Source organism: Molothrus aeneus, unplaced genomic scaffold (assembly GCF_037042795.1).
Source record: "Molothrus aeneus isolate 106 unplaced genomic scaffold, BPBGC_Maene_1.0 scaffold_30, whole genome shotgun sequence".
Taxonomy (NCBI): Eukaryota; Metazoa; Chordata; class Aves; order Passeriformes; family Icteridae; genus Molothrus; species Molothrus aeneus.
Genome location: NW_027098964.1, coordinates 2,318,866 through 2,346,619, shown reverse-complemented (window position 1 = coordinate 2,346,619; position 27,754 = coordinate 2,318,866). Strand labels below are relative to the sequence as shown.

At 61.2% G+C, this 27,754-nt stretch overlaps 4 protein-coding genes across 6 annotated transcripts; all 4 read right to left on the bottom strand.

The window, feature by feature from the left end:
* Positions 1-782: 782 nt before the first annotated feature.
* On the bottom strand, positions 783-7,404 carry LOC136570183 (solute carrier family 22 member 6-like). The gene is made up of 10 exons (XM_066570663.1): positions 7,039-7,404; positions 6,500-6,603; positions 5,998-6,152; positions 5,064-5,232; positions 4,600-4,723; positions 3,838-3,947; positions 2,960-3,174; positions 2,438-2,546; positions 1,758-1,961; positions 783-917 (listed from the first exon to the last, which is right to left on the bottom strand). The coding sequence occupies exons 1-10, from the start codon at positions 7,402-7,404 to the stop codon at positions 848-850; spliced, it is 1,626 nt and encodes a 541-aa protein (XP_066426760.1). The 3' UTR covers positions 783-847.
* A 3,518-nt stretch (positions 7,405-10,922) lies between these two features.
* On the bottom strand, positions 10,923-15,744 carry SLC22A6 (solute carrier family 22 member 6). Its single transcript, XM_066570664.1, has 10 exons — positions 15,376-15,744; positions 14,825-14,925; positions 14,339-14,493; positions 13,818-13,986; positions 13,412-13,535; positions 12,644-12,759; positions 12,302-12,516; positions 11,977-12,085; positions 11,674-11,877; positions 10,923-11,084 (listed from the first exon to the last, which is right to left on the bottom strand). Exons 1-10 carry the CDS (start codon positions 15,742-15,744, stop codon positions 11,000-11,002), a joined length of 1,647 nt encoding a protein of 548 aa, XP_066426761.1. The 3' UTR covers positions 10,923-10,999.
* Positions 15,745-16,857: 1,113 nt separating this feature from the next.
* On the bottom strand, positions 16,858-23,085 carry LOC136570160 (solute carrier family 22 member 6-A-like). 3 transcript variants are annotated; one of them, XM_066570626.1, is made up of 11 exons: positions 23,042-23,085; positions 21,283-21,955; positions 20,856-20,959; positions 20,570-20,724; positions 20,065-20,233; positions 19,868-19,991; positions 19,670-19,785; positions 19,201-19,415; positions 18,650-18,758; positions 18,342-18,545; positions 16,858-17,098 (listed from the first exon to the last, which is right to left on the bottom strand). In XM_066570626.1, exons 2-11 carry the CDS (start codon positions 21,925-21,927, stop codon positions 17,017-17,019), a joined length of 1,923 nt encoding a protein of 640 aa, XP_066426723.1. In that variant the 5' UTR covers positions 21,928-21,955; positions 23,042-23,085; the 3' UTR covers positions 16,858-17,016. The 3 variants fall into 3 exon arrangements, with proteins under 3 accessions (XP_066426723.1, XP_066426722.1, XP_066426724.1); XM_066570625.1 differs by lacking the exon at positions 23,042-23,085 and having other exon boundaries at positions 21,283-22,252; XM_066570627.1 differs by lacking the exons at positions 16,858-17,098; positions 23,042-23,085 and having other exon boundaries at positions 18,371-18,541; positions 21,283-22,252.
* A 1,204-nt stretch (positions 23,086-24,289) lies between these two features.
* Positions 24,290-27,572, bottom strand: DRAP1 (DR1 associated protein 1). Its single transcript, XM_066570747.1, has 7 exons — positions 27,403-27,572; positions 26,919-26,991; positions 26,594-26,687; positions 25,986-26,105; positions 25,335-25,422; positions 25,064-25,146; positions 24,290-24,699 (listed from the first exon to the last, which is right to left on the bottom strand). Exons 1-7 carry the CDS (start codon positions 27,442-27,444, stop codon positions 24,570-24,572), a joined length of 630 nt encoding a protein of 209 aa, XP_066426844.1. The 5' UTR covers positions 27,445-27,572; the 3' UTR covers positions 24,290-24,569.
* Positions 27,573-27,754: the final 182 nt, after the last annotated feature.

Sequence of the window (27,754 nt, the reverse complement as noted above, 5' to 3'; positions counted from 1 at the left end):
GCTCAAAATGCTCATTTTTCGTAATAAAAACCACAAAAAAATGGAGTGAGTGGGGTTTTTTGGGCAAAATGGGAGGGGTTGGGGAAAAAACAAAGTTTGGGGGGAAATTTGGGGGGAAAAAGGTGGGATTGGGGGTAAAAAATTTGGGATTTTGGGGCAAAAATTGGGATTTGAGAGCGCAATGTGGATTTGGGGCAAAAATTGAGGATTTTGGGGCTGGTGGGTTCCTGGATTTGGGGTAAAAAATGCCCAGTTTGGGGGGCATGGGATGTGGCTTCTCTGAGGGCTGAGATTGAGGGGGTGCTGCCTGGTTTTTGGGGTGAAAAATCCCAGTTTTGGGATTGGGATGTGGCTTTTCCAAGGGCCCATCCTGAGGTTGTGCTGCCCTTTTTTTTTGGTGTTAAAAATCCCAATTTTGGGATTGGGATCTGACTTTTCCAAGGGCCTGTGCTGAGGTTGTTCTGCCCTTTTTTTTGGGGTTAAATCTGCCCCGTTTAGGTTTTTTCCCCTGCCTGGAAATGCGAATTAATCCCGTTCCCAGATTTATTTTGCAGCCAAATCGCCGGAATTGGGGCAAAGGCCGCCGAGCTGCGGGAATTCCAATTAACGCTCGTTAACGAGCTCGGGGAGGGGGGGTCCCTGATGTCTGAGCCCCCTTTGGGGATGGGGACGCCCCCAAATCCCTCGGCCCCCCCCAGAACGTCCGCGGGCGGAGCCGGATCCCGAAATTCCCACGAGATTTTATTGGGATTGAATTTGAATAAATAACCCGGGGGGGGGAGGGGCTGGGGGCGATTCCAGGGGGGTCCCGGCCCCAAAATCCCCCCGGGGGTCCCAAATCCCCCCCTCAGGCGCCGTCCTGGCTCTTGGTGCTGCTCAGGGGGACGGCGACGTCGTCGTCCTCGAGGTGACCCGCCCTGGAGGGACCCCAAAAGCTCCCAAGAATCCCCAAAATCCACGGAATTTTCGTCCTTCCCGATCCCAGAACTTTCAACCCTTCCCAAAACCTTCAAGGTTCTCCCCAAAATGTTCAGGTCTTGCTAAAAGTGTCAACCCTTCCTGGCCCCAAAGCGTCCAACCCAACCCCAAAACCTCCAACCCAACCCCAAACCTCCAACCCAACCCAAAGCCTTCATCCCAACCCCAAAATTTCATCCCAACCCCAAAATTTCATCCCAACCCCAAAACCTCCATCTTAACCCAAAACCTTCATCCCAACCCAAAACCTCCATCTTAACCCAACCCAAAACCTTCATCCCAACCCCAAAACCTCCAACCCAACCCAAAACCTCCATCTTAACCCAAAACCTCCAACCCAACCCAAAACCTCCATCCCAACCCAAAACCTTCATCCCAACCCCAAAATTTCATCCCAACCCCAAAATTTCATCCCAACCCCAAAACCTCCATCTTAACCCAAAACCTTCATCCCAACCCCAAAACCTTCATCCCAACCCAAAACCTCCAACCCAACTCCAAAACCTCCAACCCAACCCCAAACCTCCAACCCAACCCAAAATCTTCATCCCAACTCCAAAACCTTCATCCCAACCCCAAACCTTCAACCCAACCCAACCCCAAAACCTTAATTCCAATGCCAAAACCTCCATCCCAACCCCAAAACCTCCATCTCAGCCCAATCCTTCTCCATCCCTTTCCATCCCCAAAGCTCCTGGGTTCCTCCAAGAACCAACCCCACCCCAAACAGGGGCGTTCCCCCCAGGGAAGGGTCTCGGGGGGGTTTGGGGTGTCCTCACCTCCTCTCCACGTCCTTGACGGTCTCGGGCAGGGGCGCGTTGCGGGTCTCGGGCAGGAAGCAGGTGGCGATGGCCGAGACGATGGGCGCGGCGCCGTAGATGACCAGGGGCAGCACCGGGGTGACGTCGGCCAGCATCCGCACCAGGGGGGCCACCATGCTGCCCACGCGAGCCATGGTGCCCCCCAGGCCCATCCCCGTCTGCCTGCGGAGGGATGGACGGATGGACACAGGGGTGGACAGAGGGATGGACAAGGGGTGACAGAGGGATGGACAAGGGGTGGAGGCATTCATGGATGGATGGAGGGATGGATGGATGGATGGATGGATGGATGGATGGATGGATGGATGGATGGATGGATGGATGGATGGATGGATGGATGGAGTGGCCAATGGTTGGGTTGATGGTTGGTTGGGTTAACGAGTGGTTGGGTTAACGAGTGGTTGGGTTGATGGATGATTGGGTTAACGAGTGGTTGGGTTAACAAGTGGTTGCATTAATGAATGGTTGCATTAATGAGTGGTTGCGTTAATGAGTGGTTGGGTTGATGACTTGCTGGGTTAACGAGTGGTTGCGTTAATGAGTGGTTGGGTTGATGATTGGTTGGGTTGATGGAAGGTGGGGTTGGCACGTGGCCGGTGCCTGGCTGGGTGGGGGCGGGGCTGGGTGGCCCCACCCACCTGATGACGGTGGGGAAGAGCTCCCCGGTGAAGATGTAGGCGCAGTTGAAGGAGGCGGCCAAGGCGCCCTTCCCCACCACGGCGAAGGCCATGCGCAGCGTCGGCAGCTCTGCGGACACATCAGCCTCGGCTCCTCAGTGTCCACCCACCGGTCATCCTTCACCCCTATGGTGACCTTGCGCCCCCTGATGACCCTTCACCCCTCCGGTGACCATTCGTCAATGACCCTTCATCCCACTGATGGTCCTTCATCATCCCTCCATCCCATTGTCCTCCATCCCATTGTCCTCCATCCCATTGTTCTCTATTCCGTTCTCCTCCATCCCTGCATTCTCAAACCTTCCATCCCATTCTTCTCCATCCCATTGTCCTCCATCCCATTGTCCTCCATCCCATTGTCCTCCACCCTCTTCTCCTCCACCCCATTCTCCTCCACCCCGTTCTCCTCCATCCCTGCCCCGTGTCCCTCCCTGTCCCAATCCCATCCCATCCCATCCCATCGCTCCCGGTGGCCGCTCCCACCGCTGGGCACGAAGATGTTGGCCAGGATGCAGAGCCCGGCGAGCGCCAGGGAGCCGCCCTGGGCCAGGCGCCGGCCGAGGCAGGAGATGACCAGCACGGACAGGAGCTTGGCCGGGATGTCCACGGCGCCGAACACCAGCTGGCTCAGGTACACGTTGAAGCCGAAGCCCTGCAGGTCCATGGCCAACCCATAGTAGGCGAAGCTGGTGGAGAACCTGCACCAAAATCCAAAAAATCAGCACCAAAACCACCCAACATTGAGTGGCTGGGAGTGCAAAGATGGAGGTTGTCCCAAAAGATGGAGGTTGTCCCAAAAAATTGAAGTTGTCCCAAAAAATTGAAGTTGTCCCAAAAGATGGAGGTTTGCCCTAAAGATGGAGTTGTCCCCAAAAATTGGAGGTTGTGCCAAAAGATGGAGATTGTCCCAAAAGATCGAGGTTGGCCCTAAAGTGTGCCTTGGTCCCAAGAGATGATTTTTTGCCCCAAAAGTTGTAGGTTTGACCCAAAAAGTGTGAATTTTTCCCAAAAATATGGGGATTTTACCCCAAAAGGTGGACACAAGTTGTGTCCCCCAAAGGTATTTCTTGCCCAAAAGCATGAGGTTTTTTCCCCAATAAACGTGGGGATTTTTCCCCATAGATGTTTTTTTCCCCAAAAAGATGTTTTTCCCCAACACGTGAAGTTTCCCCAAAAAATTGCCCCAAAAGGTGGGGGCATTTTTCCCTCTAAAGGTGGTTTTACGCATCCAAAATCAGGGATTTTTGCCCAAAATTTGATGAGTTATTTCCCCGAAATGTGGAGTTTCCGCCCCAAATAGGTTTTTTCCCCCCAAACAGTGTTTTTTTACCAAAAAAAAAGAGTTTTTTGCCGGGACTCACCAGACGAAGGAGACCCCGCACGACACCATCCTCATGCCGGGGGTGCGGACGAGCGCGGCCACGGCCCCGCCTGGCAGCGGCGGCTCCTGGCGCACCAGAGCCCGCAGGGCCTGCGGGGGAGAACGCGGGATCCGCCCTGGGATCTGCCCCGGGATCCGCCCCAGGATCTACCCCGGGATCCGCCCCAGGATCCACCCTGAGATCTGCCCCGAGATCTGCCCTGGGATCTACCCCGGGATCCGCCCCAGGATACGCCCTGAGATCTGCCCCGGGATCTGCCCTGGGATCTACCCCGGGATCTGCCCCGGGATACGCCCTGGGATCTGCCCCGGGATCTGCCCCGGGATCTACCCCGGGATCTGCCCCAGGATATGCCCAGGGATCTGCCCTGGATCTGGGGGATCCACCCTGGGGAGGACTCCAGGGGGCTGGGGAGGGGAATCCAGGGGGCTTGGGGGGATTCAAGGGGTCTAAGGGGGGATTCTGATGATCTGGAGGGGTCTGGGGTGGGATCAGAGGGACCCGGGGGGTTCCGAGGGATCTGGGGGGGATCCAAGGGGCCTGGGGGGGGTTTGGGGTCGAGGAGAGAGGGAATGGGGGGATCGATGGGAGAACAGGGGAGGATTTGGGGGATCCCCCAAGATCAGGGCGGGACAGGGATGGAGGGGAAGGGACCGGCGAACTGGGGGGATTTAGGGGCAGATCAAATCAGGGGATTTGGGGGTTCAGAGGGATCTGGGCGACCCCCAGACCCCTCCCCACCTCCTCGCTGAGCTTGTCCCCCTCCTCCTTCCTGCCGTTGACCCTCGCGACCTTGCGGAGCCCCCGCAGGGCCAGGTCGGGCCTGCCCGAGGTCACCTGCCAGCGCGCGGACTCCACGTACAGCCTGGGGGACAGGTGACACTGGGGGTCCTGAACATCCCCCGGAGCCCACCGCCCCCAAAGGACCCCAAACTGGGGGGGACAGGGATGGACAATGGGGGTGGAAACGGGGGGTGGACACTGTGGGTGGACACCAGGGATGGACACTGGGGATGGACACCAGGGGTGGACATTGGTGATGGACACTGGGGGTGGACACTGGGGATGGACACCAAGAATGGACACAGGAGATGGACACTGGAGATGGACACTGGGGATGGACACTGGGGGTGGACACTGGGGGTGGACACTGGGGGTGGACACTGGGGGTGGACAATGGGGATGGACACCAGGGGGTCCCTTACCAGGAGTAGAAGAAGAAGACGAAGAAGGGCAGGGACACGGCGAGCTGGAGCTGCCGCCAGCGCGGGAGCCCGAAGGCTGCGGCCGCCAGCACGAACTGGCCCAGGGTGTAGCAGTAGCCATTGATGGTGCCCACCACGGCCCGCGCCTCCGTCGGGATCCACTCCATGCCTGGGCACGGCCGCGGGGTCAGGGGCTGGCCCGGGGGGGCCTGGGTGGGCTTGGGGCTTGGGTTCCTCATGGGTCAGTGGGGTGGGGTCAGTGGGGTGGGGTTGGGTCAGTGGGATTGGGTCAATGGGGTTGGGTCAGTGGGGTTGGTATGGGTCAGTGGAGTGGGGTTGGGTCAATGGCGTTGGGTTGGGTCAGTGGGATTGGGTCAATGGGGTTGGGTTGGGTCAGTGGAGTGGGGTGGGGTCAATGCAGTTGGGTTGGGTCAATGTGGTTGGGTTGGGTCAGTGGGATTGGGTCAATGGGGTTGGGTCAGTGGGGTTGGTATGGGTCAGTGGAGTGGGGTTGGGTCAGTGGGATTGGGTCAATGGGGTTGGGTTGGGTCAGTGGAGTGGGGTGGGGTCAATGCAGTTGGGTTGGGTCAATGTGGTTGGGTTGGGTCAGTGGGGTTGGGGTTGGGTCTGTAGGATGGGTTTGGGGCCACAACCCTCCCAAGGGTCAATGGGGTGGTGGCGTTGGGTCAGTGGGGTTGGGTCGGGTCAGTGGGATGGGTTTGGGTCAATGGGGTTGGGGTTGGGTTAATGAGGTGGGGTTGGGACCCTCCCATGGGTCATTGGGTTTTGGGGCGGATGTGTGGGCCCCTCCCTGGTTTGGGGGTCCCTCCCTGGGCTGGGGGTCCCTCCCTGGTTTGGGGGTCCCTCCCTGGGCTGGGGGTCCCTCCCTGGTTTGGGGGTCCCTGGTCTGGGGGTCCCCGGGGCGGAGTCTCACAGAGGGAGGCGGAGTTGAGGGACACGCCGGCCATGGCCAGCCCGGTCAGGAAGCGGCACACGCAGTACACCAGGAGGGAGGGGGCGGCCGCCGTGCCCACCCCCGTGGCCCCCAGCTGCAGGTAACACCAGGTGAGCAGCGCCCGGCGCCCGAACCTGCAGGGACACGGCAGCGCTGGGAGCACTGGGAGCACTGGGATGGGGGACGTGGGGAACTGGAGGTACTGGGATGGGACAATCCTGGGTTCTGGAGATGCTGGGTTGGGGATGTGGGCACTGGGATGGGCACACAAGGCACTGGGAACACTGGGATGAAGAATATGGGCACTGGGAGCACTGGGAGTGACGTGGGGACAGAGGGGAACCATGGGGACACCAGGACAGTGGGGCCCAGAGGGAGCAGAGAGCACCACACCCCTCTTCCCCTTCCCAGTTCCTCCCAGTTCCTCCCAATTCCTCCCAGTTCCTCCCAGTCCCTCCCAGTTCCTCCCAGTCCAACGCACTTGTCGGAGAGGATCCCGAAGAGGGTGGAGCCCAGCAGGATCCCGGCCATGTAGATGGACTGGGCCACCTGCCTCAGCTTCTTGGAGTCACACACCAGGTCCCACTGCCACCGGGAGGGGACACGGGGTCACCATGGGGGTCACCATGGGGGTCACCATGGGGGTCACCATGGGGGTCACCACAGGGACACCATGGGGACACCACAGGGTCACCATGGGGATCATCATGGGGGTCACCACCAGGGACACCACCAGGGTCACCATGTGGTCACCATGGGGATCATCATGGGGGTCACCACCAGGGACACCACCAGGGTCACCACAGGGACACCACCAGGGTCACCATGGGGATCATCATGGGGGTCACCACCAGGGACACCACCAGGGTCACCATGTGGTCACCATGGGGGTCATCATGGGGGTCACCACAGGGACACCACCAGGGTCATCATGAGGACACGACAGGGTCACCATGGGGCCACCAGAGGCACACCAGCATCCCCGGCCCTGAGGGACCCCGTGGTGTCCCCCTCCCTGACCTCGGTGACGATGGTGTCGCTGAAGATGCCGTCCAGGTAGGTCCAGCCGTCGTGGCACGGCTCGGTGGCCGCCTCGGTGCCGTTGGCTGAGCCGTTGACGTCCAGGAGGTGCCACTGGGGCTCCACGTAGCGGCGGCAGCTCTGCGGCCGGCGGTGGCCGTCCCAGGGGATGGACACCACCAGGGGCACCTCGGTGGCGTTGGCCGCGGGCCGGGGCCGGCAGTGGTGCTCGGGGATGCCGGCGGTGAAGTTCTGCAGGAGGTTGTGGCTGGCCAGCATGAGCAGGGGCACGGCCAGCGCGGCCACGTAGGTCACCTGGAAGCGGCCCATGCCACCCAGGCGGGACAGCAGCTCCACGAAGGACATGGCCGGAGGGGGACGGAGCTGGACAGGGGCCTGGTCAGCTGTGGAGGGGAAGAGGAGGAAAGGACAAGGAAGGGCCAAAGGGTGGTCAGGGAATGGCCAAAGGGTGGTCAAGGAATGGTCAAAAGGGTGGTCAGGGATGGCCAAAGGGTGGTCAAGGAATGGTCAAAGAGTGGTCAAGGAATGGTCAAAAGGGTGGTCAGGGAATGGGAATGGTCAAAAGGCATGGTCAGGGAATGGTCAAAAGGGTGGTCAAGGAATGGTCAAAGAGTGGTCAGGGATGGCCAAAGGGTGGTCAGGGAATGGCCAAAGGGTGGTCAGGGAATGGCCAAAGGGTGGTCAGGAATGGCCAAAGGGTGGTCAGGGGATGGACAGACCCAGGGATGGACCAAAGGAGGGGTCAGGAGAGGTCAGGGATGGTTTGGGTGGTCAGCGGAGGGGTGACCAAGGGGTGACCAAGGGGTGACCAAGGGGTGACCAAGGGGGGGAGGGAGGAGGATGAGGGTTGGCCCCAGGGGTGGAGGAAGGACACAGAGTGGCCGAGGGTGGATGGACGAGAGTGGACAGTCCCCAGAATGGCACAAGGACCCTCTATTGATCACCTATTGATTGCTCAATCAATCAATCAATCAATCAATTTATTGGTCTATCAGATGGATCAACTGATGTGTTAACAGATTGATCCATCCCTTGATCAGTGGATTTATCTATCAGCCTGATTGATCAACCTGCTGACCAATCAATCTATTGATCTCTATTGATCTGTCTGTTGATAGATCAATCAATCTGTGTCTCTGATCTATCAATGTGTTGATCTATTATCTATTCCTCAATCCACCTATCGCCGTCACTCTCACTTTATCAATCAATCAATCAATCAATCAATCAATCACTGATCATTTCTTGCTCTCAGCTCCCCCTCATCCCTTCCCAATTAATCAATCTATTAATCAATCTATTAATCAATCTATTAATCAATCCATCAATCCTCTCTCCCCCGTCCCACTGATCCCTCAGATCCCTCACGATCAATCGATCCCCACCTGTTCTCCTCTTCCTCCTCTTCCTCCTCCTCCTCCTCCTCCTCCTCCTCCTCCTCCTCTCTCGGCCGCTCCCGGCTCCGGCTCGGACTCTCGGGACTGTCCGGGCTCTCCGGCCGTCCCTCTGTCCGTCCGGCCGTCCCTCTGTCCCTCCGGCCGCCCCTCTCTCAGCCCCGCCCCCCCCGGCCCCTCCTTCATCCCCCGGTCAATCGATCAATCCATGGATCAATGGATCTCTCTGCTCTCTCTGCCCGTTTATTGATCCTTAGCCTACCAACAAATCGATTTTCTGCTGATAATCAACCTTTTGATTGATTTATCAATTGCCAATCAATGCAGCGAGTTCTTTCTGTATTGATAAATTATTGATCACTAGACTCCCCTTATCTATAATAGGTTGATCATAATTTGTCCATGATCTCTTTACGCATTATTGATCCATATGTTTCTGTTATGGATCTATTGAACTATTGATTGATCTATTAATCTATTGATGGCATGATCAATCAATCTATTAATCTGGGGGGATCTCTATTGATCCATCTGTTAGTCTGTGTATCTCTAGTACCAATAAATTGATCTCTAATCTGTTAATTGATCATATAATGGTCTCTATTTTTATATTGACGAATCTATTGAACCATAATCGACCAATCAGAATAATGCTCTTCTTCTCCATCAATCCTTCTAATGATCCAGTTATTGATTTATAATCTACTGATCAATGATCAATCTTAACCTCTGTATTGATCTCTTGGCCTGTAATCTTCCTATTGATTGATTTATTGACCTTTAATTGCTCTTTTGATTGATTTATTGACCTTTAACCCCTCTATTTGCTGATTTATTTATTTCAATCTCCCTATTGACCAACCTTCTGACCCATAATCTCTCTATTGATCAGCCCTCCTCTCCACCGATCCATCTATTGATCTTTGATCTCTCTCCTGGCCTCGCCGGGCTCTCCGTGACCCATTGATCTCGGTATTGATCACTCACCTGTCTGGGCACTCCCGGTCACTCCTGGCCTCTCCCAGCACCAGATCCGGAGCCCTCGGCGGCCGCTACCACCCCATGGCCCTGCCCTGCCCCCGGCCTGGCCCCGCTCCTATTTAAGGCCGCCCCGGTCCCGGTTAACGTTTGACTCCGGACCCCGCCATGGATCGCTGGAGACGCTCCCGGGCCGGAAACGCCGGTGCCGACCACACCGGGCCCACCCGGGCCACCCCGGGGCTGCCCCTTCACCGCACCCAGCCCGGCCCATCCTCATCCTCGCCCTGGGAGCCCCCGGGCTGTGGCAGATGGGACCCCCGGCCCCCTCCGGGCCCCTCCAGGGTGGATCATTGATGAGGCAAAGTCCCGGGGGCTCTGAACCGCGTCGTGGGAGCCCCTTGGACCCCGGGCAGGAGGGCGGCGGGGGCAGCGGAGCGTGGCGGGGACGGGGGGAGCCGGGCACCGGGATGGGCGCCAGCCAGGTGTGAGGACACGCGGACGGATCCTCGGGATCTCTGGCTCCTGGGGACTTCTGGGACATCCCCGTGCCCTCAGAATGTCGGGATCTTTGGGATGCCGGGGCGGTCTGGATCCCTGGGATCCCTGGGATCCCTGGACACTCAGGCATTGGAGTCCTTGGTCCTTGGGATCCTCGGGATCCTTGCGATCCCTGAGTCCTGGAGATCCCTGAGCTCTTGGGATGCCAGGGCACCCTGGATCTTGTGTCCCCGGGATCCAAACACCTGAATCCTTGGCATCTGGGTCTTTGGGGTGTCCATGAACAGGGTCTGCGGGTCCTTGGGATCCCCGGGCACCTGGACATGGGGATTCTTGGGGTCCCCAATTCCCGTGATACCCAATCAGGAGGATCCCTAATCCCTGGGATCTCTGATCCTCAGGATCCCAAATTCCTGAGGTCCCCAAACACCAGGATCTCCAATCCTCGGGATCCCCAATCCCTGGGATCTTCAATCCTAAGGGTCCCCAATTTCGGGATCCCCGATCCTCAGGATCCTTGATCCTGGGGACTCCAATCCCCGGAATCCTGGTTCCTGGGTTCCCCGATCCCCGTGATCCCCGATCCTGGGGGTCCCGGATCCTTCCCGCGCTGTCTCCCGGCCTTGCCCATTCCCGGCAGCTCGGGCCGAGGGGGAGGGGCCGGGGGGGTCCCGCTGTTCCCGCTGCTCCCGCTGCTCCCGCTGTTCTCGTGTTTTCCTTCGGGGCGGGCCCGGCCCGGCTGCGCGGGACCCCCCGCGGCCGTGGGAAAACAACCCCACCCCCACCCCACCCCCACCCCACCCCCACCGGCCGCATCGCACTCGAGCTTTGCTTTTATTGGTTTTTATTCCAGCGCGGCCGAAACGTCCTCGATGTGGAGATTTGGGGGGGCCCAGCGTCCCCCCCGCCCCAGTCCACAGGGAAGGGACGGCCGGGTCCTTGTGGTCACTGCTGTCCCTTTGCTCTTGGGGGGGGTTTGGAGCTCCTCCACCCCCCAATCCTGCTTGTTCGTCCATCAGGAGCAGCGAGGGAGGAGGATTTTGGGGGTTCCCTGGTGTGCGGGGGCATTAACGGGACCCTGAGGAGTTGCTGGATGGGGTGGGCTGGAGAGGGACCTGGAGATGTCGGGATTCATCCTTCTGGGATCGTGTCCTGGTGGGGAGGGAGGGATGAGGGGCTTGGAGGGAACAGGGGGGTTTCTGTGGTGCTGGGATGGGCGTCCGTCCATCCTTCCATTCTTCCCTCTGTCCATCCATCATCCATCCATCCATCCATCATCCATCATCCATCCATCCATCCATCCATCCATCCATCCATCCATCCATCCATCATCCATCCATCCATCCATCCATCATCCATCCATCCATCCATCCATCCATCCATCCATCCATCATCCATCCATCCATCCATCCATCCATCCATCCATCCATCCATCCATCCATCATCCATCCATCCATCCATCCATCCATCCATCCATCCATCCATCCATCCATCCATCATCCATCCATCCATCCATCCATCCATCCATCCATCCATCCATCCATCCATCCATCCATCCGTCCGTCCATCCATCCATCCAACCGTCCGTCCGTCCGTCCATCCATTCATCCATCCATCCATCCGTCCATCCCTCCACCCCCACGTTCAACCATCTTCTCTACCTCTGTCCCTCCCCACCCTCCATCCCATCCCACCACCCACCCACCCATCCATCCATCCCCTCATCTCTCTCCAGCCCCACCTTCCCTCCACCTCCTCCACGGTCTCGGGCAGGGCCACGTTCCGTGTCTCGGGCAGGAGGGCGGCCACCAGCCCCGAGACCACGGGCGCGGCGCCGTAGATGACGAAGGGCAGCGCCGGGAACAGCTCGCCCGCCATCTTCACCAGGGGCGCCATGATGCTGCCCAGCCGCGACATGGTGTTGGCCAAGCCCATGCCCGTCTGCCTGTGGGACACGCAGAGCTCCTGAGGCCACCTGAGGCACCACCTGAGGGACCACCTGAGGCACCACCTGAGGGACCACCCAGCCACGTCCCCTCCTTACCGGATCACCGTGGGGTAGAGCTCGCCCGTGTAGAGGAAGACGCAGTTGAAGGACGCGGCCAAACAACCTTTCCCAAAGACCGCCAGGGCTGTCCGGAGTGTCCGGAGTTCTGCGGGACAGATGGACACCTGGGAGTCACCTCAATGTCCCCACGTGGGCTGAGCTCACTTGACAAAAGACCCCAAACACCAGGATTTGGGGCAAATCCCCCATAAAAAGCTAAAATGACGCAACCTGGATGTTCCATCAATGGGTTGAGCTCGTCTGGGCCCTCCCAGGGAGGTTGGAGATGAGGGGACACCACTGCCACCATCCCTGGTCTCACCTCGTGGCACCAAGACGTTGGCCAGGATGGCCAAGCCGGCCAGGATGAGGGCGGCGGCCTGGGTGAAGCGGCGCCCCACGTAGGTGATGGTGAGGATGGACACCAGCTTGGCCGGGATGTCCACGGCGCCGAAGATCAGCTGGATCACGTAGATGTTGAACTCAAAGTTCTGCAGGTCCATGGCCAGCCCGTAGTAGGCGAAGCTGGTGGAGAACCTGAGCCACGAGGGGGGAGAGGAGGTGAAGATGTCACCTGTGAGGAGGTGTGGGGTGGCACGGGGAGGTCAAGGACGTGGAGGGGGATGGACAACCACCCACTGGTGTCCTCCACCGCCGGCCGTACCACACGAAGCAGAGGCAGAAGGAGATGCGGCGCAGGACCGGCGTCCGGACCAGGTCAACCACGGTGTGGCGGGTCTTTGACGACGTCATCTCCTTCTCCATGTGGGACCTCAGGGTCTGCAGGGACAGGGGGGGCTCTGGGATGGCGGTGGGGCACTGGGGACCCTCTTGTACCTGGGCAGGTCTGGGCAGGATGGGTGGAAAAAGGGAAGGGGGGTCATGGGTGGGTGGTGGGATGGAGGTGGTGGGATGGAGGTGGTGGATTCATGGACGGATGGGATGGGTGGAGATGGAGGAGATGGAGGAGATGGATGTCACCGGGATGATGAGTGGATGGATGGACGGGGTGCGTGAGGGGTGATGGATACAGTGACCATGGATGGACAGCGTGGTGGTGGGATAGAGGTGGTGGATTCATGGATGGGTGAGGGGATGGATGGAGATGGAGGAGATGGAGGAGATGGATGTCACTGGGATGATGAGTGGATGGATGGACGGGGTGCGTGAGGGGTGATGGATACAGTGACCATGGATGGACAGCGTGGTGGCGGGATGGAGGTGATGGATTCATGGACGGATGGGATGGGTGGAGATGGAGGAGATGGAGGAGATGGATGTCACTGGGATGATGAGTGGATGGATGGACGGGGTGCGTGAGGGGTGATGGATACAGTGACCATGGATGGACAGCTCTCCATGGGGTGGATATTCAAGAGATCCCTATAAAACACCCCAGGGACACCCTGGGGGACCCGATGGAGCCTTTTACTTCTATGTCGAGCTTGTCCCCTTCCTCCTTCTTCCCGTTGATCCTGGCCACCTTCTGGAGCTCCCGCAGGGCCTGGTGGGACCTCCCCACCATGACGAGCCACCGCGCTGACTCTGTCAGCCACCTGTGTGGGAGGGGACGGGGCAGGAGCCCAGCTATGGTCACTGTCCCACCTCCATCCCACCAGCAACGTCCCCCTGTCCCTCTGGTCATCGCCCCGTGTCCCCCATGTCTGTGCAGGCCCCACAGCTCCATCCATCCATCCATCATCCATCCATCCATCCGTCCATCCGTCTGTCCATCCACCCATCCATCCATCCATCCATCCATCCATCCATCCATCCATCCATCCATCCATCCATCCATCCATCCATCCATCCATCCATCCATCCCTCCTCCTCCTCACCAGGAGTAGAGGAAGAAGCCAAAGAAGGGCAGGGACACCACGAGCTGCAGCTGGCGCCAGTCGGGGACGGCGAAGGCGACGCCGGCCAGCAGGAACTGCCCGGCGGTGTAGCAGTAGCCCATGAAGGTGCCCACCAGTGCCCGCATGTGCGTTGGCATCCACTCCAGAGCTGCGGGACACGGCACGTGGGGACCCCCTGGGAGTGCCCACCGGGACCCCAGGGGACAGGGAGACCACCAGGATGGTGCCCAGGGGACATGGAGACCACGAGGGTGGTGCCCAGGGGACGGGGAGACCACTGGGATGGTGCCCAGGGAACATGGAGACCCCCAGGATGATGTCTGGAGGACATGGAGACCACCAGGACAGCGGCCAGGGGACATGGAGACCACCAGGATGGTGCCCAGGGGACATGGAGACCCCCGGGATGGTGCCTGGAGGACACGGACACCATCGAGATGGCTCCCACAGGTTGAGGGGGACACGGAGCCCACCCAGGTGGGCGCCCAGGGGTGACGTACAGAGGGAGACGCTGTTGAGGACGATGCCCGAGAAGGCCATGCCCGTCAGGAAGCGGAACAGGCAGTACACGCTGAAGGTGGGCGCGAAGGACGAGCAGGTGCCCATGGCGGCCATCTGCAGGTAGCACCAGGTGAGCACCGAGCGGCGGCCGAACCTGGGCGGGGATGAGGAGGAGGAGGAGCAGCCGGGGGTGAGGATGAAGAAATGGGGCTGGGGGAGGAGGAAGAGGAAGAGAAGAGGAGGAGGAAACAAGAAGGATGAAGAAAGGGGCAGGAGAAGGAAGAGGGGGTGAAGAGGAGGAAAAAGGGGTGAGGAGGGGGAAGAGAGGTGAGGAAGGTGAGGAAGAGGAAGGGGTTGAGGAAAAAAAGGGGACGAGGAGGAAAAAGAGGACGAGGAAGAGAAAGAGAAGGAGGGAATGAAGAGGAGGCAGAGAAGGTGAGAGGACCCCCCTGGTGCCACCCCACCTGCCTGCAGGACCCCCTCACCTGTCCGAGAGCCCCCCGAAGACGCCGCCCACCAGGACTCCGGCCATGTAGAGCGACTGCGCCAGCTGCTTGAGCCCCCGGGAGCTGCACACCAGGTCCCACTGCCGAGGGACGAGGACACGGGGTGGGACAGAGCTCAGGGTCCCCTCTGGCCTCCCAAACCCCAAACCCACCAAAAACGGCCAATAAGGTCAATGAATGGCCAACGGAAAGGTGACAATGAATGCTTGGCCACCTTGCCGGCATTGCTGTGGTTGGAAGGTCCATCCAAGGGTCCTGTGACCTCCTTGTGACCCCTTGTGACCCCCTTGTGACCTCTTTGTGACCCCCTTGTGGATGGCCACCACCTCCCCATCCCTCCCTTCCCCTCCTGAGCCTTCCTGGTGTTGACATCTCCACCGAAGGTCGAGCAGGGAAGATGCTCCAGTTGGGAGTGGTCAATGCCATGTTGGCAGCAGACCCTTTGTTGGTGCCTCCGGGTGGGACCCACCCATGGAATTGGGTGAAAAGCCCACCAGACACCCCCCAAAACTCCCCCATCGTCATCCCACCTCCGTGATGATGGTGCTGGTGAAGACGCTGCGGTCGTAGCTCCAACCATCCCCGCACGGCTCCGTCTCCGGCCAGGAGCTGTTGGTGGGCTCCGAGCCGTTGGCCTCCAAAAGCCACCACTGGGGCGTCACGAAGCGCCGGCACCGCTCCCCACGGGGCACCCAGACCCTCAGCAGGGCCTCGGGGTCGAGGCCGCTGGCGTTGGCCCCCGGGCGCGGGCGGCACCGGTGCTCGCTGGTGGCGGCGGTGAAGTTCTGAAGAAGGTTGTGGCTGGCCATCATCAGCACGGGCAGGGACAGGAGCAGCACCGAGAGCACCTGGAAGCGCCCCATGCCCCCCACGTGCTCCAGGAGGCTGGCGAAAGCCATCGCGCCGCCACCACCACCGGGACCGGGGAACGCCCCACAGCCATGCAGAGCCCCGGATTTCAGGGGTTTCACCCCAAAAACGCCTCCCTGTGCCACGCGGTGTCTTCCCTCCAGCAGCACCCGGGGGTGGTCTCCTATATAACCTGACCCGAGGGTGGTTTGGGTTAATGTTTGACGTCTCCGGGGGGTTTTTGGTGGTTTTCCAGCATGAGAAGGCAAAAGTGCAGCACAAAGGTGTCCAGGGGTAAAAATAAAGGTGTTTTCGGGGCAAAAGTCCCCCAAAGTGGGGCAAAACTGGAGCAATTTGGGGCAGGAAGACAAGGAATACCTCATTTATTTTAATTATTATTTGACAGCATTGCTTTTTTGAGGGGAAAAGTCAGGTTTTGGAGAGGGGCTGTCCAGGAGGTTGGGTGGCACCAGGGTGGGCACCGCAGGGAGAGGAGGTCTCCTGGCATGGACCAATGTCCGGCCTTCGGTGGCGCCTCTGGGTTAAATTTTAGCGATTTCATTGGTCAAAAGGTGACCGAAAGGTGCTGACGGAGGTGGCCCTGCCTGGGTCAGCGCATTCCCCGCCGGGGGTTAATTTTTGATGGGGAGTTGATGGGGCCAAGGGACACATCAGAAATGGGAGCAAGGGCCGGGGTGGCCTCAGGGGACGGAAATCGGGGAAGGGGCATCGGGGCGGTGCCGGGAGGGGGCGGGGTGGGATTTGAGTGGTGCTTCTCCACCTTCTCTGGGATTTGGGGGGCGCCTCAGCCAGGAGAAGAGTTGGTTCGGGGTTATTTGGGATGGTCTTGTCGGAGGTGATGGCCAGCGCGGTGTTCTTGGTGCCACCTTATGTGAGGGGACTTTGGGGACACGGTTGTTGGGTAGAGTCCCATTGGACGAGGCTATGAGGTGTCACTAAAAATGGGGGTCTTGGGTGCCACCTCATCGATGGACAAGGTTGTGGGGGGTCCTCCTGTGGAGATGACCTCCAAAAAAAGGGGTCCTGGGTTGTCCCCTCATTGGAAGTGACCTCAGGGACATCCTTGGGCATTGTCCCATGGGAGGTGACCTTGGATGTGATTGTTGGGGGTGGCCTGGGGGGGCACAGATAAGACCCCGAGACGTGTCCCCACCAGCGCTGTTTTATTCCTGCCCAGATGTCCCCACCCCAACAGGAGGTCACCGGTCACGGCCCAGGTCTCCCCCCCAAGCTGTGGGGACCCCTGGGGTGGTGGTCGCTGGTGGCCAGGACTGGGGGGCTGTGCCCACCCCCAGGGTCCCTCAGGCCTCCTTCAGGGGGGCCCCGTCCTGGGGCTGGAGCGCAATCTTCTCCTTGGGGTCACCTGCTGGCTTCTGCTTGGTCCTGCAGGGAGGAGCAGGAGGAGGAGGAGGAGGAAGAGGAGGAGGAGGGTCACGGTATGGGTAGAGTGGCCCAGGCCGAGCATTCAGCCAGTCACAGAGCTCGTTCTTCTGCCAACATATACATCCACCTGTCCCTCAATGCAGCCAGAGGTCCCTTGACCCTGAACCTCCTCATGGGTTGGGGTTGTCCATCATTGTCCATCATCCATTGATTGTCCATCATCCATCCATTGTCCATCCATCCATCCATCCATCCATCCATCCATCCATCCATCCATTGTCCATCCATCCATCCATCCATCCATCATCCATCCATCCATCATCCATCCATCCATCCATCCATTGTCCATCCATCCATCCATCATCCATCCATCCATCATCCATCCATCCATCATCCATCCATCCATCCATCCATTGTCCATCCATCCATCCATCCATCCATCCATCCATCCATCCATCCATCCATTGTCCATCCATCCATCCATCCATCCATCCATCATCCATCCATCCATCCATCCATTGTCCATCCATCCATCCATCCATCCATCCATCCATCCATCCATCCATTGTCCATCCATCCATCCATCCATCCATCATCCATCCATCCATCCATCCATCCATCCATCCATCCATCCATCCATTGTCCATCCATCCATCCATCCATCCATCCATCCATCCATCCATCCATCCATCCATCCATCATCCATCCATCCATCATCCATCCATCCATCCATCCATTGTCCATCCATCCATCCATCATCCATCCATCCATCATCCATCCATCCATCATCCATCCATCCATCCATCCATTGTCCATCCATCCATCCATCATCCATCCATCCATCATCCATCCATCCATCATCCATCCATCCATTGTCCATCCATCCATCATCCATCCATCCATCCATCATCCATCCATCCATCCATCCATCCATCCATTGTCCATCCATCCATCCATCCATCCATCCATCCATCCATCCATCCATCCATTGTCCATCCATCCATCCATCCATCCATCCATCCATCCATCCATCCATCCATCATCCATCCATCCATCCATCCATTGTCCATCCATCCATCCATCCATCCATCCATCCATCCATTGTCCATCCATCCATCCATCCATCCATCCATCCATCCATCCATCCATCCATCCATCATCCATCCATCCATCATCCATCCATCCATCCATCCATCCATCCATCCATCCATCCATCCATCCATCCATCCATCCCTGTCCCCACCTGTTCTCCACCTCCTCGATGGTGTCGGGCAGGGGCGTGTTGAGGGTCTCGGGCAGGAACGCGGCCGCCACGGCTGCCACCACGGGGGCCACCCCGTAGACGGCGGGCGGGAGGAAGGGGTAGTACTCGTCCATCATCTTCACCAGAGGCGCCACGATGCCGCCCACGCGCGCCATGGTGCTGCCGAAGCCCAGCCCCGTCTGCCTGCGGCGCCGGGAGGGTCACGGGGGGCACGGAGTGCCCGGGGGTGTCCGGGGAGGGGTGACGGGGACCTGCCCCACCCTGGGCACGCGGGGACGGGGCGGTACCTGATGGGCGTGGGGTAGAGCTCGGTGGTGTAGAGGAAGACGCAGTTGAAGGAGGCAGACAGGCAGCCCTTGCCGATGACGGCCAGCGCCGTGCGCACCGTCTGCAGCTCTGCGGGGACAGAGGGACAGACATGGGGACACCAGGGATGGGACACGGCGCGGGGGGACAGGGGGACACCAGGGCTTGACCACAGGGCGGGGGGACACGGGGACACTGGGGATTGGACACAGGATGTGGGGACATGGGGACACCGGGGATCAGACACGGCATGGGGGGACATGGGGACACCGGGGATCGGACATGGGGTGGGGGGACATGGGGACACCAGGGCTGGGACACAGCATGGGGGGACATGGGGACACCGGGGATTGGATGTGGGGTGGGGGGACATGGGGACACCAGGGCTTGACCATCATGCAAGGACACCTCGGGCAGGTGGGGATGAGGTCATTGGTGGGACACAGTGATGGAAACGTGGAGGAAGACACGTGACAAGTTGGGGACACTGGTGGCCAGAGTGATGGAGACCCCCGTCCCCCTCCACACCCACCTGTGGGCACAAAGATGTTGGCCACGATGACCAGGCCGGCCAGGAACAAGGCCACCATGAGCGAGAGCCGCCGGCCCACGTAGCTCAGGGACACAGTCACCACCACCTTGGCTGGGAAGTCAACGGCGCCGAAAATCACCTGGATGAGGTAAATGCTGACCCCAAAGTTCTGCAGGTCCATGGCCAAGCCGTAGTAGGAGAAACTGATGGAGAACCTGGAGTGAGGCAGGAGATGGGGGACCTTGAGGTGACATCGCCTTTCTGGGACAGGACAGGATGGGGACGGCAGGTGGGGGAGGAGAGGGTTGGATGGGTGGGGTCACTGGTTGGGTGTCCAGTTGTCCATCTACCCTTCCATCCATTCATCATCCATCCATCATCCATCCGTCCATCCATCCATCCATCCATCCATCCATCCATCCATCCATCCATCCATCCCTCCGTCCGTCCCTCCTCGCCCCAGCCCCACCAGACGATGGAGAGGCAGAAGAAGATGTGGCGGATCACGGGGGTCCGGACCAGGTCGGAGACGGTGTAGGAGGATTTCAGAGCTGCCAGCTCCTCCTTCATGTTGGACTTCAACATCTGGGAGAGGGGAAACGGGAGAGGTTGGGGAGGGGCCTGGGGGTGGTTTCCAGCCCCCATCCCCACCGTGGGACCACCAGACCTCGACCGTGATCTTCTCCCCCTCCTCCTTGCGGTTGTTGAAGGTGGCCACGCGCTGCAGGACCTTCACCGCCCGCTCGGCCTTGCCCGAGAGCACCAACCACCGCGCCGACTCCGCCAACCACCTGCAGCCAGCCAGGGGAAACTGAGGCACTGCCCCACATCCCCAGGGCCTCCCCGAGGGGCCCAACGTCCTACCAGGAGTAGAGGAGGAAGACGAAGAAGGGCAGGGACACGGAGAGCTGGAGCCAGCGCCAGTGAGGGACGGCGTAGGCCACCCCGGCCAGGATGATCTGGCCCAGGGTGTAGGCGAAGCCGGTGATGGCCACGGTGATGGCGCGGTAGGGCGTGGGGATCCACTCCACCACTGCCAGGGACATGGGCACACGGCTCACTGGGGGTGTCCCCACAGAGCTGGGACCCTCCTGCTCAGTGCGGCCACCCCAGCACGGTCAGACGCGTCCACGCCGTGTGACCCCAGCATGGCCACAGGGATGTCCTCGCTCACGGGATGTCCCCGCCATGACCATTGGGTTGTCCCCACCCATGGCCACAGGGATGTCCCCACCAACGACTATTGGGACATCCTTACCCATGGCTGTCCCCACCCATGACCATTGCATTGTCCCCACCCATGACCATTGCGTTGTCCCCCTCCACGGCCATGTCCCCCTGCCCACGGGCTGTCCCCGTGTCCCCTCACCCAGGCAGGCGATGCTGAGGCCGAAGCCGGACAGCGCCATCCCCCCGGCGAAGCGGAACACGCAGTAGGAGGCGTAGTTGGGCGCGAAGGCCGTGCAGGTCCCCATCACCCCCAGCTGCAGGTAGGACCACATCAACATGGCCTTGCGCCCAAACCTGCAACAGGAGCCACTGGGAGCCACTGGGAGCCACTGGGAGCCACTGGGAGCCATCCCAGGAGGGATGAACTGTCCAGAGCCCCACAGGGAAACTGAGGCACAGAGGGGCGGGGTCTCTGCTGCCTTTACCTGTCTGAGAGGCCCCCCAGGACCAGAGCGCCCACCAGGACCCCGGCCATGTAGATGGACTGGGCCATCTGCCGCAGCTGCCGGTAGCCACAGACCAGGTCCCACTGCAGGGACAGGGGGACATCTGTCAGTCTGTCTGTCTGCATCTCCATCCATCCATCCATCCATCCATCCATCCATCCATCCATCCATCCATCCATCCATCCATCCATCCATCCATTCATCCATCCATCCATCCATCCATCCATCCATCCATCCATCCATTCATCCATCCATCCCTTGTCCGTCCATCCATCCATCCCTTGTCCCTCCCACCTCACCCCAAATCCCACCCTCTCTCCTCCCTCCCCCCGTCGCCACAGAGGTGTTGTCCCCCCCCAAGGACACCGTGGTCACTTCCCCACCCTCCCTGTCCCCGTGTCCCCACCTCGGTGACGATGGTGGCCACGTAGATGCTGCGGTCGTAGTCCCAACCGTCACGGCACGGCTCGGTGGCCCGGGGCCCACCGGTGACATTGGCCACATAGCGCCGGCAGGACCCCAGGGTGACATCAGGGGACCCCAGGGTGACGTTGGACCACGCCAGCATGGCACCAGCGGGCCCCAGGGTGCCATTGGGGGACCCCCAGGTGCCATCAGGCTGGACACCGGCGTCATCAGGTGACCCCACGGTGCCAGCGAGTGTGACACGGGTGTCACTGGTGCTGTGCAAGCCACTGGGGGACCTCAGGGTGGCACCAGGTGACCCCGAGGTGCCACCAGGAGAGCTCAGGACGGTGTTGGAGCCTCTCAAGGAGTCACGAGGGGCTGCCGAGGTGGCACCAGGTGGTGCCGAGGTGGCACCAGGTGGTGCTGGGGTGGCGCCGGGGACAGCGGAGGTGGCGCCGGGGACAGCGGAGGTGGCACCAGGGACAGCGGGGACACGGCAGCGGTGCGGGGGGACGGCGGCAGTGAAGTTCTGCAGGAGGTTGTGGCTGGCCATGAGCAGGATGGGCACCGCCAGCAGCGCCGTCTGCAGCACCTGGAACCGGCCCAGGCCCCCGACCTGCGCCAGCACCGCCCCGAACGGCATCGCGGGGACACCGCGGGACACGGGGACACTGCCGGACAGAGGGACAATGCTGGACACGGGGACACTGCTGGATATGGGGACACTGCCGGACAGAGGGACAATGCTGGACAGAGGGACAATGCTGGACACGGGGACACTGCTGGACATGGGGACAATGCTGGGGACAGGGACACTGCTGGACACGGGGACACTGGGGCCTGGGGGACAGTGTCACCCATGGGGACACCAGTGGGCACAGGGACACTGGGGCCTGGGGCCATCTTCACCCATGGGGACAGCAGGACATGGGACACTGGGACAGAAGGACACCAACATAGGGGACACAGCCACCCCCAGGGCCATGGGGACACGGGACAGGGAGGGGACACGGAGCCGGGGACGTGGTGGCCACTGGGGACGGTGTCACCACTTGCGTCACACGTCCCCAACCCCTCCTGATGTCCCCATCCCCTCCCAGCGTGTCCCTGTCCCTGCTCCACCTCGGCGCAGCTCCCCAGGGATGGGGACATCCGGCCAGCTGTGGCTCCGTGTCCCCTCTGTGATGTCCCCAAACCCTCCCTGATGTCCCCAACCTGTCCTGTGTCCCCCCACCATGTCCCCAACCTGTCCCGTGTCCCCTCTGGGATTTCCCCAACCCAGCCCCTGTCCCCACCACACCCCCAGTGTCCCCAGCTTGTCCCAGTGTCCCCCCATGATGTCCCCAACCGGTCCAATGTCCCCAACCCCCCAACAATGTCCCCAACCCCTTCCTGGTGTCCCAACCTGTTCCTGTGTCCCCCAAATGTTCCCCCCAGTCCTGCCCCAGGAATCCCCTCCTGTCCCCTCCTGTCCCCTCCTGTCCTCCAGGTGCCACCCCCATCCCGAGGTCCCCCCACTGTCCCCATCTGTTGTCCCCCCACCTTTGCTCCCCCAAACCCCACCTGTCCCGGGGGTCCCCCAATTGTCCCTGTCCTCCTGTTCCTGTCCCCCTGTCCCTGTCCGTCTGTCCCTGTCCCCCTGTCCGTCTGTCCCGCTGTCCCCCCGTGTCCCACCTGCTCTCCCGGCGCTGTCCCTGTCCGTCTGTCCCTGTCCCTGTCCCCCTGTCCGTCTGTCCCGCTGTCCCCCCGTGTCCCACCTGCTCTCGCGGCGCTGTCCCTGTCCGTCTGTCCCGCTGTCCCCGCCGCGGTCCCTCCGTTACACAACGAGGCCAAAATCGCCGCTTTTGGTGCCACCGGGATTAACGGCGGGGGGGGGAAGGAGGCGAATTCCAGCGCCGCGGGGGGGTCCGGACGCCTCTGGGTCCCCCCGCCCGCCCTGCCGGGGGCTCGGCGGCCCCACAGGGCCCCCCCCGATGGATCAGCACCCCCCGAGCCCCTCCCCACATTTAGGGACCCCCCCCCCACCTGTTGGTGTCCCCACTCCGGACCCCAAAGAGCCCCCAGGAGCCCCTCGAGGTGCCCCAAGAGCCCCCGGAGAGCTGTCACGGCCTCCCCGAGCCCCTATGGACCCCCCATGACCCCTATAACCCCCCCATACCCCCCTAAATCCCCCCAAGCCCCTACAGAGCCCCCCAAGCCCCTAAAGACCCCCTAAAATCCCCTTAAAGCTCCTATAGGACCCTGGCAGCCCCTATAGGAGCTCACTGACCCCCCAGACCCCTCTAACCCCCCCTTTTAGGGTCCTACAAGTCCCCCCGCAGACCCCTATAGATCCTTTAAGTCCTCAGTGCCCCTGCAGGTCCCTAAAACCCCCCCAGAGACCCCAAAAGCTCCCCCAGTGCAGATCCTGTAATTGCCCTAAATGCCCCCATCGCCCCCCAGGTACCCGCAGCTCCCCTATAAATCCCTATAGACCCCCTATAAATCCCCCAAAATCCTCGACAGTCCCCCAAGACCCCCCTATAAATCCCTACAACCTCCCAAACCCCCATAAACCCCCCCAAAAAACCCCAAAATCGTCTCGGAATCCCCCCAAAAATCCCCCATAGGGTTCCGTGGGGGCTCTGCCGCCCCCTGGTGGCCGAGGAAGGAAATGGGAACTGGGGAGGGGTCCCGGGAATTTTGGGGAGGGGATTCAGAGGTTTGGGATCCCAGAATTTTTTAAGGGAAAACTCAGAGATTTGGGGGTCTCAGAGTTTTTGGGGTCTCAGGATTTTTTTGGGGAGGGTCTGAGAATTTTTGGGGCCACAGAGTTTTTTTGGGGTATCCCGGGGTTTGGGGGTCTCAGGGTTTTTCTTGGGAGGGGTGCCAGGAATTTGGGATCCCAGGATTTTGGGAGGGGTCCCAGTTTCTGGGGGCGGGTCCCAGGGGTTTTTTTTGGGGGGGTCCCAGGAGTTTTTTCGGGGGGGGGTCCCAGGTTTTGGTTTTTTTGGGAGGGGTCCATATGGAAACAGGAACTTTATTGAGCCGATACAAAAACCCCGACTCAGCAAACGCCCCCAAAGAGCCCCAAAATCCACCCCCGACCCCCCCTGTGCCCCCCACCACCCCCAAAAAGGGGTCCCAGGTGTGTCCGGGGGGGTCCCAGTGCTCCCAGTACCCCCCAGCCCCCCCAAACTGGGGCCAGGGCCAGCTCCCAGTAAGGCCCAACTGGGACGGGGGGGCCCGACCCCGGAATGGGGGAAAATCCTGGAGAAAAGGGTAAAAATTGGGGGGTGGGGGGCGCTAGGAATCGTAATCTTCATCCTCCTCCTCTTCCTCGCGGGCGCGGGGGGGGCCGGGGGCCGGGGGGAGCCCCCCCGGGAGCCCCCCCGGGAGGGTGGGGGGGCCCAGGGGGGCGAAGGGGACCCCGGGGCTGCAGGAAAAGGGGACGGTGAGGGGGGGAAAACCCTGAGAAAACCCCAAACACCCCCCCAAAAAAACCCCAAAAACCCCCCTAAAACTCCCCCCCAAAAACCCCCAAACTCCCCCCCAAAAACCCCAAGAAACCCCCCAAAAAAAACCCCACCCCCCCCTCAAAAACCCCCAAAAAACCCCAACCCCCCCCCAAAAACCCCAAGAAACCCCCCCAAAAAACCCCCAACCCCCCAACCCCCCCCCCCGCCAAAAACCCCAAATAAACCTAAAAAAAAAACTTCAAAAAAACCCCCCAAAACCCCCCAATAAAACACCAAAAAAACCAACCCCCCCAAAAAAACCCAAATCCCCCCAGGCCGCACCTGTTGAAGGTGAGCGGGGGCGGGGCCGGGGGGGGCTGCGGGGTCTCCTCGTCGCCGTCGCTGTCGCTGTCCTCAGAGTCCTCCTGGGGGGGGATGGACAATGAGGGGACCCCCCCAAAATCCTCCCACGCCCCCCCATGCCCAGGGGATCCCCAAAACCCCCCCAGAGGGACCCAGGAACCCCAAATCCCCCCCCCAGAGGGGACCCAGAAATTCCAAACCCCCCCAGGACCCCCCAGTTTCCCCCCAGGACCCCCCAAACCCCCCTCACCTCCTGCTCTGAGTCTGTCCCCGATTGTTTTGGGGTCCCCTTGGCCCCGGGACCCCCGTTCTTGCGGCCGCTGCCCGGGCGGCGCCCCCTGAAAGAGACCCCCCCTCATTAGAGACCCCCCCTGACCCCAAACCCCCCCTCAGGGACCCCAAAACTGCCCCACATCCCCCCCTCAGGGACCCCCATGCACCCCAAAACTGCCCCAAACCCCCCTCAGGGACCTCAGGTGTGGGGAGGGTCTCCCAGGTGGGGCCCAGAGGAACCTGGGGGTCCCTCAGGTACCCCAGGACCCTCCCCAGGTGACCCAAGGTGTCCCTCAGGGCTCCACAACTGTTCCCCAGCTACACCACAAGGGTCCCCGAGGTGCCCAGAAGCGTCCCCAGATATCCAGGGGTGTCCCCAGGTGTCACCAAAGTATCCAAAGGTATCCCCAGGTGTCCCCCAGGGATCCAGCAGGGTCCCCAAGTGTCCCTCAGGTGTCCAGGGATCTCCCCAGGTGTCCCCCAAGGTACCCAGGTGTGTCCCCAGGTACCCAGGTGTGTCCCCAGGTACCCAGGTATATCCCAGGTGTCCCCCAGGTATGCCCAGGTGTCCCCCAGCTATCCCAGGGCTGTCCCCAGGTGTGCCCCAGGTGTCCCCAGGTGTGCTCACCTGCGGGGGCCCCTGTCCCCGTCGCCGTGGGCGTCGTCGCCGTCCCCCTGCATGTCGGGCACGGCGGCCACCAGGTCCTTGAGGAAGTCGAACTGCTGCTCCAGCTCGATGCACTGCTTCCTGTGGGCGGGGCCTCAGACCACGCCCACACCTGCCCGGCCCCGCCCACAGCCCGCCTGACCACGCCCGGCGCACCTGGAATGGGCCACACCCACCCGGCCACACCCAACACACCTGGGATAGGCCACACCCACCCCAAAAGTGCCTCAGATGTGTCAGAGACACGTCCCCAACTCCCTGAGGTGGCCCAGGTGTGCCAAACAGGTGGGGACAGGTGGGGACAGGCGAGGACACCTGAGGACGGGTGGAGACAGGTGAAGGAGAGGTGGGAGACAGGTGAGGACACCTGGGGACAAGTGACTCACTCACACGTGAGGAACACATGGGACAGGTGAGGGACACCTGAGAACACCTGGGGACAGGTGAGGCATTCACAGGTGAAGGCAGGTGAGGGACAGGTGAGGGACAGCTGGGGACAGGTGGGGACAGGTGAGGCACTCACAGGTGAGGGACAGGTAAGGACACCTGGGGACAGGTGAGGCACTCACAGGTGTGACGTCGTCATGGTCTTGGCGTTGCGGGACTGGGTCACGTGACACGCCTTGCGCAGCAGCGACTCCAGGAACAGCTCCAGGGCCCGCGCTGGGAGCGCAGAGCTAAGGACGGACAGACGGACGGACAGGTACGCAGGTGACACCCCCAGGGATACGCACAGGTGCGTGGGGACAGATGGACAGGTGCGCAGGGGACACCCCCAGGGACACAGAGACAGCCCCAGGCACGCAGGTGACAGCCCCAGGGACACGGGGGTGAGCAGTGAGCAGGGCGGGGTCCCAGGTGTGCCCAGCTGTGCCCAGGTGTGCCAGAGGATACAGATGATGACGGGCACGGCGGCCGCCACCTTCCCGATCTCCTCGTCCGTCTGCATGATCTTCTTGATCCGCGCCTGCACAGAGCCCCACCCTCACCTGAGCGCTCACCTGGAGCATCCCACCCTCACCTGGAGCATCCCACCCTCACCTGGAGAGCCCCTCCCTCACCTGAGCCCCCCTTCCTTCACCTGAGCGCTCACCTGGAGAGCCCCGCCCACCCCAGGCCGCGCCCCCACCTGCCCCCTCACGTGCGGCCCCGCCCGCCCAAACCCCGCCCACCCCTCAGCCTCAGCCCCGCCCTCACCGCGGTTCCCATGGTGACCCTCATGACCCCACCCTCGTTGCCATGGTGACGTGACCCCCCCCCCGCCCGTTGCCACGGTAACCTCCGTTTCCCCCGCCCCGCCCGTTGCCATGGTAACCCCCATTTCCCGCCGCCCGCCCCCCCCCGTTTCCATGGCGGCCCCGTCCCCCTCAGCCGGTACCGGCGGGAAGCGCGCGTTGTATTTCTTCTTCTTGCTCGGCATGGCCGCCTCGCTGGCCCCGGGGGATCCCGGGGGATCCCGGACGGTCCCGCCCGGCCCCGCTCCCGCCGCTCCTGGCCCCGCTCCGGCCGCTCCCGGCCCGGCCCCGGCCCCGGCCCCGGCCCCCGCTCGGCTCCGCCGCGGCCTCCGCGGCGCGCCTCGCCCCGCCCCTTCCGGGACGAGGCCACGCCTCTTCCCGCCAAAGCCCCGCCCCGGCTGAGGCAGCGCCAATATGGACACGCCCCCGTAAATAAACCACGCCTATAACAAAAGCCACGCCCCTCAGCTGTCAATCAAACGCAGGCGGGCCTTG

Excerpts from the sequence above, each read along its gene's own strand:
- LOC136570183 (XM_066570663.1), bottom strand. The coding sequence starts at position 7,404 with ATGTCCTTCGTGGAGCTGCTGTCCCGCCTGGGTGGCATGGGCCGCTTC. Across the intron at positions 6,153-6,499 it reads TTCGGGATCCTCTCCGACAA|GTTCGGGCGCCGGGCGCTGC; the intron begins GTGCGTTGGACT and ends GTGTCCCTGCAG. Across the intron at positions 4,724-5,063 it reads GTCTTCTTCTTCTACTCCTG|GCTGTACGTGGAGTCCGCGC; the intron begins GTAAGGGACCCC and ends CCTGTCCCCCAG.
- SLC22A6 (XM_066570664.1), bottom strand. The coding sequence starts at position 15,744 with ATGGCTTTCGCCAGCCTCCTGGAGCACGTGGGGGGCATGGGGCGCTTC. Across the intron at positions 12,760-13,411 it reads GGGACAAGCTCGACATAGAA|ACCCTGAGGTCCCACATGGA; the intron begins GTAAAAGGCTCC and ends CTGTCCCTGCAG. Across the intron at positions 11,085-11,673 it reads GTGGAGGAGGTGGAGGGAAG|GACACGATCCCAGAAGGATG; the intron begins GTGGGGCTGGAG and ends CCTCCCCACCAG.
- LOC136570160 (XM_066570625.1), bottom strand. The coding sequence starts at position 22,074 with ATGTCCAGCAGTGTCCCCGTGTCCAGCATTGTCCCTCTGTCCAGCATT. Across the intron at positions 20,725-20,855 it reads CTGGGGGGCCTCTCAGACAG|GTTTGGGCGCAAGGCCATGT; the intron begins GTAAAGGCAGCA and ends CTCCTGTTGCAG. Across the intron at positions 18,759-19,200 it reads CAACATCTTTGTGCCCACAG|AGCTGCAGACGGTGCGCACG; the intron begins GTGGGTGTGGAG and ends CTGTCCCCGCAG.
- DRAP1 (XM_066570747.1), bottom strand. The coding sequence starts at position 27,444 with ATGCCGAGCAAGAAGAAGAAATACAACGCGCGCTTCCCGCCG. Across the intron at positions 26,106-26,593 it reads ACCATGACGACGTCACACCT|GAAGCAGTGCATCGAGCTGG; the intron begins GTGAGTGCCTCA and ends CCCCGCCCACAG. Across the intron at positions 25,423-25,985 it reads GGGGACAGGGGCCCCCGCAG|GGGGCGCCGCCCGGGCAGCG; the intron begins GTGAGCACACCT and ends GGTCTCTTTCAG.